This window comes from Vulpes lagopus, chromosome 1, assembly GCF_018345385.1.
Source record: "Vulpes lagopus strain Blue_001 chromosome 1, ASM1834538v1, whole genome shotgun sequence".
Lineage (NCBI taxonomy): Eukaryota > Metazoa > Chordata > Mammalia > Carnivora > Canidae > Vulpes > Vulpes lagopus.
The window spans coordinates 185,472,738-185,485,081 of record NC_054824.1 but is presented as its reverse complement, the minus strand read 5'-3'; the positions used below and the strand labels follow the sequence as shown (position 1 = coordinate 185,485,081).

At 38.2% G+C, this 12,344-nt stretch overlaps 1 protein-coding gene across 6 annotated transcripts in view; it reads left to right on the top strand.

The window, feature by feature from the left end:
• KDM5B (lysine demethylase 5B) overlaps positions 1–12,344 on the top strand; it is an 82,153-nt gene that overhangs the window by 30,024 nt on the left and 39,785 nt on the right. For all 6 annotated transcript variants that reach the window (XR_005988465.1, XM_041759235.1, XM_041759270.1 and 3 more), the window contains 5 exons: positions 229–351; positions 1,311–1,481; positions 7,765–7,899; positions 9,179–9,275; positions 10,712–10,821. Coding sequence is in view for 5 of the 6 variants with exons in the window: in XM_041759235.1 (XP_041615169.1) it covers positions 229–351; positions 1,311–1,481; positions 7,765–7,899; positions 9,179–9,275; positions 10,712–10,821 (636 nt within the window). In the remaining variant the exon portion in view is untranslated. The remainder of the gene's footprint in view (positions 1–228; positions 352–1,310; positions 1,482–7,764; positions 7,900–9,178; positions 9,276–10,711; positions 10,822–12,344) is intronic.

The window sequence follows — 12,344 nt, the reverse complement described above, 5'->3', positions numbered from 1 at the left end:
AGAGAATCTCAGACTTTGCACTGTGAACACAGAGCCTCATGTGGGGCTTGATCTTACGACCATGAGATTGTGACCTGAGCTGAAAGGAAGTCAGATGCTCAACTGACTGTTCCACCCAGGTGCACCTCACTTAACTATATTAAGAGTGAAAATACCACACACATAGGTAGTACACAGGAGTTTTAAAAGAAGCTAAGTGCTATTAAAATTAATTTCTTTGTCATTTAGGCCCAAACTCGAGTAAAACTGAATTTCTTGGACCAGATTGCAAAGTACTGGGAGTTACAGGGAAGTACTCTGAAAATTCCACATGTGGAGAGGAAGATCTTGGACTTGTTTCAGCTCAATAAGGTAAGAGGCTAATGGCCATCTCCCTCATTTAGTATCTTTCTGCCAGCCTGAATTTGATCTTCTTCACCTTACGTAGAAACGTATTGTTTGAAATATGTAAAATGAAATTCTCTATTCATTTTAGTGATGTTCGGGCTCTACTTGTCCGGTCTGAAAGCCTTGCCTTGTGAAATATTTTGCTGTCACCTTTTGTGTGTGTCATTTTAAAACTTAACAATGTTTCTGTAGGATACTCCTTTCTGTTTTATTACAGTTCAAGCAAATGGGGCTCAAGAAGAAAGTTGACCAGCGCTAAAGGCTGAGTCATAATTCAGTAGTTGAAATTCAGGTTTACTTCAGTGTAAAACCTACATTCTTTACCCCAAAATGGTGCCATCTCTCCCACTCCCTTGGCTTATTATGCAGTTTTTTTCTTTTTAAAGATTTTGTTTATTCATGAGAGAGACACAGAGAGGGAGAAGCAGGCTCCCTGTGGGGAGACCGATGTGGGACTCGATCCCAGGACCCAGGATCACATCCTGAGCTGAAAGCAGACACTCAAAAAAAAAAAGAAAAAAAAAAGAAAGCATACGCTCAACCACTCACTCAGTGAACCACCCAGGCATCCCAGCTTATGGAGATTTTTGAGGACCACTGAGTTGGACAAAGTACTAGGGCTCATTCATTATTAGAGATTTAGTTATTGATCTGTTCTTCCTCCCAGAAAATCTTGACTGCTCTGGGGAACTGAGAAGTAGCTTTTGGGGGTACAAAATGTTTATGGACTATATTGTTAAAAGCAATATTTTAATTTTCTAGGTTGAAATTAGTAGTGCAAGTATATTTTCCTTTGACTTGGAAAATGTGTTTTTAAAAATAACCGTAGCCAAGAACATTTTGTTCTTGGAGTCATACCTAGGTAAGAAGGAGTTAGAAGTGATTTCTGTACAGGTGTTTCTGATTTCTTTTGCTATTAACAGTTAGTTGCAGAAGAAGGTGGATTTGCAGTTGTTTGCAAGGATAGAAAATGGACCAAAATTGCCACCAAGATGGGATTTGCTCCTGGCAAAGCTGTGGGCTCCCATATCAGAGGGCATTATGAACGCATCCTCAATCCCTACAACTTGTTCCTGTCAGGAGACAGTTTGAGGGTAAGTATTGATGCCAATTTTAACCTGTTTTATTGCACAGCTTATTGGTATATTGTCTTTCAGGGTGAATGAAGAGGCCTAATTCTGTGTGGAGAACATCGTTGAGAAGACTTCGTATTGTGAATTTGTCCTCCTATGTTTCTGTTTTGTTTTGAGAACAGCCATATTAATTAGAAGTGGGTTTTTGGAATGAATAAGATTGTGGAGGAAATAGCCTTTTGCTGTCAGAAGCCAAAGTCTGTATTTAACTTCACTAACGCTGTGTCTTCCTAATGACGAGTTGATTATTATCTTGTTATGGGTTGTACTTTTGCATTCACATACTTTGGAGAGCATATTCCTCGTTGTCACATGAAAGTACCACCTGTGAAATAACTTGGCTACCTTTTCTCTTGCCTGCTGAGATCTCTGAGATTTTCAGATAGAATGCTGATGTGGGTAAAAGGTAGGGGACTTAATAATGCTGTATAGCTAATGGATCCCTCTTCTAATAGTTCCTGTGTAGCCGTTTGTTTTTTTTACAAAGATGGTATTTGCCAATTTATTCAAATAACTTTCGTCGTAATTAAACTGTATTAATAAAATCTTATTTCAAGACCCTGCTGGAAAGAATAATGTCATAATCGGTTTACACCCTTTGAGTTATTCTAAGGCAAGAGCCCTGAGCCCTATAATTTTAAGAATTGTTACTGTGTTATGGAGAAGTAGAAAGATAATAACATAGTTTCGAGAGGGCAAACTACTAATCAGAAGTCTGCTTTCATATTATAGAGATACCATCTGTAATGCTCAAATCCTATAGATTTTTATAGCATTGCAATTTTCTTCCCTTTCTCCCTTCTTGATTCCAGGGGAGCTTTCTTTTCAACCTAGAAGGGCATGACCAATCTAATATTCAGAAAGTTTTCATTTTTAAAATATACATGTGTGAATGTTTAATGAACCCAGGGATGAAATTATTTAGAACATTGTATGTGGAACCTTTATGCTTCCATAAAGTCACATCTATATAGAGTTGCCTACAGTAGATGTTCTCCTTATTAACTTTTCTGTTTCAGCGTGGAAGCCACAGTAAGAGGAAAGAGTCTACCTGCTTTATGGTTTGCAGCATTGTAAAAAAAATACATATTCTTAGGTGTAGTGTAAGTTTCATAGTTGAAAAGCATATAAGCACTTACTCAATTGTAGTCTGAAATGAATAGGTATTTAGAGATGCCTTTAAAAAAAGATGCCTTTTATAAACATTACATTTACAAGACAGATAAATATTTATTGAGGGACCCACTCTGTACTAAGTATGTTCTAGGCACTGAAAGGTATTCATTGCAGGAACCTTAAAAACAAAGCGTGGTGAAAGTAAAATCACTCGTAATCCTCTCAACCTGTTTTTTCTTTCAAGGCTGTTTTTACGCATATATACACACACTGGAATTGTATTCTTCATTTACAATATTCTATCCTGCCTTTCCCCTGCTTAATATATCATGAGTATTTGCCATGTCCTTGAATATCTTTGAAGTTCTGTAGTTGAATGACTGGCATTCTGTGTTTATAGCCAGACTTTGACTTCTCCTGTTGTTGAATGTTATATTTATTATACTGTGATGGCCATTTTTTGCACTTAATTTTTAGCCCATTTTTGAAAATCATTCTTAGAGAAAGGATAAATGGAATAGATATATTTTATTTTATTTTATTTTTTTCATCCAGTTTTTTTTTTATTTTTTTTTTTTAATTTATTTATTCATGATAGTCACAGAGAGAGCGAGAGAGAGGCAGAGACATAGGCAGATGGAGAAGCAGGCTCCATGCACCGGGAGCCCGACATGGGATTCGATCCCGGGTCTCCAGGATCGCGCCCTGGGCCAAAGGCAGGTGCTAAACCACTGCGCCACCCAGGGATCCCATGAATAGATATATTTTAAGAGAGAGGAACACGTGATGCTGCCACAAACCTATTAAAATGGCCAAATTCAGAACACTGACAACATAAAGGCTGGTAAGGACAATAGAAGTTTTCATTCATTGCTGGCAGGAATGCAAAATGACACAGCTACTCTGAAGACACTTGGCCATTTCTTAGAAAACTAAACATACTGTGTTACCATACAGTTCAGTAGTCATGTTGCTTAGTATTTACCGAAAGGAGTTGAAAACTTATGTCCACTCAAAACCTGCACAAGGATGTTTTTAGCCACTTTATTACTCTTAATTGCCAAGACATGAGTGCAACCAAGCTGTCCTTCATCAGGTAAATGGATAAATGAACTGTGGCATATCCAGACAGTGAAATATTATTCAGCATTAAAAAGAAAAGAGATCGGGGATCCCTGGGTGGCGCAGCGGTTTAGCGCCTGCCTTTGGCCCAGGGCGCGATCCTGGAGACCCAGGATCGAATCCCACGTCAGGCTCCCGGTGCATGGAGCCTGCTTCTCCCTTTGCCTGTGTCTCTGCCTCTCTTTCTCTCTCTCTCTCTCTCTCTCTCTCTCTGTGACTATCATAAATAAATTTAAAAAAATTGAAAAGAAATGTAAAAAATAAAGAGAGAGTGATTTCAAGTCATGATAAGACAAGGAGAGGAGTCTTAATGCATATCACTAAGTGAAAGAACTAACATGAGAAGGCTACATCTACTTTATGGTCCCAAACATTTAATATTCAAGAAAAAGCAAAACTATAGAAACAGTAAAAAGATCAGCAGGGGTTTGGGGGCAGGAGGGCAGGTGGGGGAAAATACGCAGAGCACAGACAATTGTTAGAGCAGTGAAAATATCCTCCGTCGCGTTACACATGTCCAAATCTACAGGATGTTCAGCACAACAGGTGACTCCTAATGTCACCTATGAACTTCAGCTAATAATGATGTGTCAGCGCAGGTTCATCAGCTATAACAAATGAGCCACTACTCTGGTGAAGGATGCTGACAATGGAGGAGTCTGTGCATGGGGGGAGGGCAGGATGTATATAGTGTAAATCTCCACCTTCATTTTAACCTAAAACTTCTCTAAAAATAAAGCCTTAATATTAAGGGAAAAAAATGCCCAACAAAGGAATTGTTGCTAAAGGGTGACCCAAAGCCTAGAGTAAGTTTTGGGAAGCTTAAAGAAAGTTGAGTGGAGAGGCACTGGTGCTGTGGGACAGAGGCTCCAGTCCTGTAGGTCCCGTGTTTTCTTTTAGGGTTTATTTATTATTTTAGAGAAAGAGAAGTGGGGCAGAGAAGAGGGAGGGAAAAACTCTTAAGACTCTGCACTGAGCATGGAGCCAATGTGGGGGCTTGATCTCTCAACCCCGAGATCTGAGCCAAAACCAAGAGTCAAATGCTCAACCGACTGTGCCATTCAGGTGGCCCTCTTGTATTCCCATGTTTTCTAAATACTTCAGTGGATTGCTCTGTCTCTGTAGGATGGTGTCCTCATGCTGTGGTTATTAGTCACCTCTCAATCTCAGGTTCTCAGAGGTTAAATTAGTCTACATGTACTAGCATTAGATACAAGGCAAACACCTCAGTTTTGTGTCCAGCATTGTGGTTTGAAACAACATAATAAAACTCTTCATTGTTGGTGGGACTGCAAGCTGGTACAGCCACTCTAGAAGACATTGTGGAGGGTCCTTAAGTTAAAAATTTAAAAATTAAAATAAAATAAAAAAGAAGTTAAAAATAGAGCTACACTATGACCCAGCAATTGGACTACTGGGTATTTACCCCAAAGATACAGATGTGAAATGAAGGGACACCTGCACCACCCCAGTGTTTATAGCATCAGTGTCCACAGTAGCCAAACTGTGGGAGGATCCTCGATTCTTTCAACAGATGAATGGATAAAGATGTGGTCTATATACATGATGGATTATTATTTAGCCATCAGAGAGCATGACTACTCACCATTTACATTGATGTGGATAGAACTGGAGGGTATTATGCTGAGTGAAATAAGTCCATTGGAGAAAGATGATCATCATATGGTCTCACTCATACGGGGAATATAATAAATAGTGAAAAGGGATTATAAGGGAAAAGGGGGGAAAAATTAGGAAGAGAAATCACAAGAGACTCCTAACTCTGGGAAACAAACAAAGGGTTGCAGAAGGGAGGTGGGTGGGGGGATGGGGTGGCTGGCTGACAGGCACTGAGGAGGGCCTGTGATGGGATGAGCACTGGGTGTTATACTATATGTTGGCAAATTGAATTTAAATTTTTAAAAAGAGAAGCTCTTCATACATCTTCTGAAAGTTTCTGAGCTTGATTTTACCTTAGATCTCTAAAGTCCTTCTAGAATGAAGCAGACCATAGTTAATGGAAGTAAGAGATAGGGACCACATAATCTCTGAATTTCCTTAAAAAAAAAAAAAAACTATTTTAGAGAGTGCTCATAGAGTGGGCATGAGTGGGGAAGGGGCAGAGTCTCATGACCCTGAGATTGAGCTGAAATCAAATCAGATACTTAACTGACTGAGCCCCTCAGGTGCCCCTAATCTCTGAATATCTGACCATACACTTGATAAAATTTCTTGATTCAATTCAGTTTCTACCTACATACTTTTAGGTCTCAAATAGAAAGCTTATATAATACATAAAAGAGGTTAATTAAATGATAGGCAGATTTTATTCCCATCTGCATGCTTTCATTAAATATATTCTAAACGTTCAACTTGAGGACTTTTTTTTTTAAAGATTTTATTTATTTATTCATGAGAGACACAGTGAAAGAGAAGTGGAGAAGCAGGTTCCATGCAGGAAGCCTGATGTAGGACTCGATCCCGGGACTCCAGGATCACACCCTGGGCCAAAGGCAGACGCTTGACCCCTGAGTCCCCCAGGTGTCCCAACTTGACGTCTTGTTACAGAATGGTGATAATCCACATTAGTTAACATTTCCAGATCAAATTAATGTAAGAGTTTAATTAGAATTAGCAGAATATTTAATATATAGGTTGTTGTACCAGTGGTAGGTTTATTTATTTGTTTAGAGTATTATGTAATCTGTATCAGTATTTTTGTGGTATATTTCTTAGATGTTAGAAATGGTTTCTGACAGGTGATTACTCTGCTTTTGTTATTCATGTCCCCCCCCACCCCCAATTTTCTGAATTGTTTTTACACATGTTACGAAGGAGCCAGTAGTGAGACTATATGGTAGTAATGGTACCCATAGAGCCAGGAGTTCTAAAAGGATAACTGTGTCTTATTCTAGCATAGATAATATATCCTGAGTGGTTACAATTTGGAACCTGCTTTTAAAAATACTTCCTGGGATCCCTGGGTGGCGCAGCGGTTTGGCGCCTGCCTTTGGCCCAGGGCGCGATCCTGGAGACCCGGGATCGAATCCCATGTCGGGCTCCCGGTGCATGGAGCCTGCTTCTCCTCCCTCTGCCTGTGTCTCTGCCTCTCTCTCTCTCTCTCTCTGTGACTATCATAAATAAAATAAAATAAAATTCTTTAAAAAAAAATAAATAAAAAATAAAAATACTTCCTGTGGTACTCGTGGGTCCTATTATGAAGGAGTGTTAACTTACTTGAAATTCATAGTAGATTCGGTGGTTATATTTTGATGTTACCACGTTTTATTGTGTGGGCATTAAATATTCTTTATCAGCAAGCTTAGAGTCAAACTAAAAAATAAAGCAAGAAGAAACTTCTTTTCTGATCAGAACCAGTTATTGCTGTGGGTTACCTATTAACCCTTGTCTTGTGAGTTAGACCTTGTAAGAATATGTTGAAGTAAGTGAAAGCACTATTATAAGGGAAAACACATCAGTCAAATTACATGTTTTCTCAATTCAGATAATATCTTTGATCACAGAGCATTGCTAGTTATATTTGAAACTGTAGAATTCTAAAATGTAGAAAACCTATTGGATTCCATATTTTTTTCCTCTAAACATTATAAAAAATCAAATATTCTCAATATGGAAAGTTACTTTGGGAACTTATAAGGAGCCTTTCTAACAGTTTGAGCCTTCAGTTAATTGACAGTTGCAAGCAAGGATAATTGCAGGTGGCCCATTGGGAGTGCCTTAAGCCTGCTGTGGCCTGGTGTAACCTGATGTCATGAATAGTTAAATGAATTGAAGCAACACCATTCACCTGCAAAAAAGTTTTTAAACTCTAATGTGTGTGTGGGTATATGATTGGTAATTGCAGACTTGTGTTTTATTTAGATTTTAAAAATTGTAGACCTTTTTTGTATCAATACATAACTATAAAATATACTGCAAAATACATTGAAATTCTTAAGATTAAAAAAGAGAGGAAATTCATTAATAAATTGTGTTTTATCTCTAGTGTCTGCAGAAGCCAAACCTGAACACAGACACAAAGGACAAGGAGTACAAACCTCATGATATTCCCCAGAGGCAGTCTGTGCAGCCCTCAGAAACATGTCCCCCAGCCCGACGAGCAAAACGCATGAGAGCAGAGGTGAGGGCCTCATGAGGTTCATTAGACGGAATTTGTGAGCCCTCGTACCAATGTCTAACTGGATTTCTCTCCTGCATGTGCTCTTCATAGTTTTGAACCTTGTTAACTGTAGACTCTTGTCTTATTAACTCTTGTTAACTGTTTGTACTCTAGCTTTTATACTTGGGGGGGCTGTACTGTCAAAGGGATAAGGAATCGAAGGACTCTCTCTAGGTTTATGCTGCCTGGACAGACAGCTGCTTTATTTGCAGAATTAAGAAGAGGAGGGGTTCATTATGATGATGTTTGGTTTGCCTGTTACCCTCATGAAGTTGGGCAGTGTTTATTGAGAGATTAAGGCTAAGGAATAGAGAACTAAGACAAAATAATTAGGCAGCATGGGGGTTGAGGCATTTAATACATAAGATAAAAGAACAGAATAGAAGACCAGGAGGCGTGAACTGATGAGAAAGATGGTTTACTTCAAGATTTTTCTGCTCTGAGAGGTTTCCCTTGGGAAAGGAAGAAGAGTATTTTCCCACTTAACTTGTTTCCATACAGAGATAGGAATTTTGGGGTTCTTGCCTAGCTTGATGGACATGTAAGTGTTAGGAATCAGTGATAATGTATGAGAGCATCTTGGAAATGGGAAGCTTCGTGGCGGTAATCGGGTGTCTAAATCAGTCTCTGATTATTAGTAATTATTGGTCAAGATGAAAAAGAAAACAGCTACTGAGCACATCTTGATCTTTCAATGTATAAGAGATGCCCGGGTGCTATGGATTTGCCTTGATGAGAGACACATAGGGTGATGATAGCACCTTGAGAGAAATTTTATCATCAGTGGACATCTGAATACATATGAATGAACACAGGCAAAAACGATCATATATATATAGTTCTACGAACACATCACAAAGGTTGTTTTATTGATAAGTATTACCTCTTTAAGAAACATTGGAAATTGAGACCAGTTTAAGGATAGGGGAATCCTTAATAATTTAGTGATGTTAGAAGAGTAGCTTGTAATAACAATTTAATTTGTTCCTGATCCTTTGATTCTTCCCTATTTTTTTGACCTGTCAAAGTGGAGATACTCTTGTAACTTCTAAGATCTTTGTTCTTTCCATAAATAATAGTAATTTTAAGGGTAGATCTCCATGGGGAGAGAGAAGAATGTTTTGAATGTCTACTAATAGAGACAGTTTATAAGATTGTAGTCACCTTGAGATTTCAGTTGGATTTTAAAAGATACCTTTTTTGAAAGGAAATATTTATGTATATGACAATTTTTTTAAAGGCCATGAATATTAAAATAGAACCAGAAGAGACCACAGAAGCCAGAACTCATAACCTGAGACGACGAATGGGCTGTCCAACTCCCAAATGTGAAAATGGTAAGAAGGTTTATCCATGAGTAGGAAAGAAGTATAAACTAAATTAGTAAAAATCATTAATTTGTTAATTAAGGAAACATTTATAACAACTATTAAATACTAGTCAGTGGGGTTGAGCCCCGAAATAAAATCTTAATATGTTAATGTCTCTAGACTCATAGTAACCATAACCAGTAAAAGTAAACAGATGATGATACGCATATTAGAATATGATTGAGTTTCTTAGCTGTCACCAATTGCTACTTTGAAATTTGGTTAAATGGCATTCATTGAAAAGAAGTGATTTCTGAGCACCATAGGTACTTTTGACAAGATATGTGATATCCCCTCCCCACCAAAGCAAAAAACAAACATTATTTCAGGCATGGCAGGTAGACATGGTTTCTAAATCTGAGTTTTAGTTGGTAATTGCTTGGCTGGCCATTGTTTGATGTCAGTCACTGAGAGATAAGGTCAGGACTATTAAAAAAACTTTTTTTTTTTTTTTAAAGATTCTGTTTATTCATGAGAGACACACACAGAGAGAGAGGCAGAGACACAGGCAGAGTGAGAAGCAAGCTCCATGCAGGGAGCTCGATGTGGGAATCGATCCTGGGACTCCAGAATCAGGCTCTGGGCTGAAGGCAGGCGCTCAACCGCTGAGCCACCCAGGGATCCCTATTAAAAAAAATCTTAAATCCTATATAGACAGGCACATAGAAATGAAGACGTTATTAAAATTAGTTTGTCTTAGTGGCTGGTGAGTTTAGTGGAAAGGCAGCACAATGTAGTGAAAAGTAGATGGATTTTTAAAAATATAGATCTGAATCTGATTCCTGGCTTAAGCACTAATAGGTTTATGACCATAGGTATTTCTTGACTTCTTTTACTATCCATTTTCTTATCTTTGAAATGGATTTGTTGCAAAAGGTTAAATCTATGGAAAGCATTTAGCACAGCACCCACCATAGGATAGGTCATTAATTCATAGCCAGAATTCTCAGTCTTTGGAACTGAAAAGTTGGGGGTAGTAAGTGGTCATAGGTTATAGAGGGATAATCTCTAATGTGGAGGAGGTGCAGTTGGTATATTATTAATTAGTCTCTTACAGTTAATATTAGCAGAAACCTCCTTTCATCAATGTGTGTCTTGTCTCGGTAACATGTCATTAAGGAGACTGTATCTCTTAAAAGCCTACAAACCTTAGCAACAACTCCAGAAGTACCCATATCCAGAATTGCCTACATTTAAATGGTGTGAGAGTTTGCATTTTATCATAAAGTAATCAGCACCAGCCCTTGAATGTGGTAATACTGGGTGTTGCTGCTCTTGCATTGAAAAGAACAAGGAAGTTGTATGTGTCCTGTGTGTGGTTTGGGGAGGGAGAGGTGAGAGGTGTGGGAGCAAGGAGAGCAAAGTGTAGTACAGGAAGCACTAACTCGGATTGCCTCTTACAGAAAAGGAAACGAAAGGCATCCTCAAGCAAGAACCCACTGAGAAGAAAGAACACATTATAGAAAGCGAGAAGGAAAAACCCAAGAGCCGATCTAAAAAAACCACCAATGCTGTGAGTTGACATTTCAAAACACTTTTACCCCTCATTTTGTCCTTCTGTGCCTCACTTAAGACTACTAGCTTAGAGTGTCACAATTTAAAAGTCCTTTTCATGTCCATTTATAGTATCAGTTTTTAATTGAGGAAATACACAAATGCATTATGAGGCTAATAGTAGCATATAGGGAGCATCCACAGCCATTTTTCTGGAGTACATGCAGTTTAGAGAGAAATAATGGTGAGCTGGATCATATATGGAATGTTCATAAATCACTAGGTCACCTCCAAATGAGCTGAGAGCTAGATCAAAAATCAAGTTGATGTTTTCCAACTTTACGATAGGGAAGGAAAAGGAAAGGAGTTGGGATAGGAACGGAGGCTTCAGCAAAACTTGGAGGACTAGGCAGCCATTTACTGAAATGGAAACTGAAAAGTAAGGCTTGAGGACATTACAGAACATCTGGTTGCTTTTCTTCTCTGTCCTCTTCTCAGAGCTCAGTGAGTAGCTTGACCACAATGCTTTTTATCTTGGAATTTGGAATTATTCCAATTAGGCGTCGTTCTATTCATAAATATCATTTCCTCCCCCCCTCCCCACCAAAGCAAAAAACAAACAAACAAAAAAACACAATCAGAAAATGATCAGAAACCAGGTTTTTATTTGCTACAACAAAAAGACTGAAAAAGTAAGATTCCCGGATTAGTTGAGTTCTTAGCTTTCCATTTTATTGGGTAATGGTATTAGTTTGCAAGGTATTAGTCTGCCATAACAAAGTACCACAGACTGTGTGGCTTAAACAACAGAATTTCTTTTCTCAGCGTTCTGGAGGCTGCAGGTCTAAGACCAAGGTGTCTGTAGGGTTGGTTTTTTTCGTGAGCCCTCTCTCCTTTGCTTATAGGTCGTCTTCTCCCTGTCTTCACATGGCTTTCCTCTGTACCTGTCTATGTCCTTATCTCTTCTTGAATACTAATCATACTGCATTAGGGTCCACTCAGTATGATCTTATTTTACATTAACCTCTTTAAAGACCCTGGTTCCAAATATAGTCACATTCTGAGATAACTGGAGGTTAAGACAGTAAGATATGAATTTGGGGAGACCACAGTTCTGTCCATAGTAGGTAATATGTGTGTGTGTGTATTTATTTATTTGTATTTCTTTGTATTACTGTGTATTTGAGGAACTTGTTAACCATGAACCCTTAATTAAAATATAAAGGAATTTATTTATTATTATTTTTTTAAATATAAAGGAATTTAATATGGTTAATTAAGCATTTTTCTTTCCCTTTAAATGTGGCAAAGTTGAATTTTTTTCCTTATAAATTCTAGTTTTGGTTAAGCTGATAAATTTACTGCCCAACATGTTCTTTTTCTAGATTATCGTTCTCCAAGCTACTAGAAGCTTGATATCTTAGTAACAAATCTTAAAACACACAGCTGAGGGGCACCTGGATAGCACAGTTGGTTTAGCATCCAACTTTTGATTTTGGTTCAGGTTGTGATCTCATAGGTCGTAGGATGGAGCCCCACTTC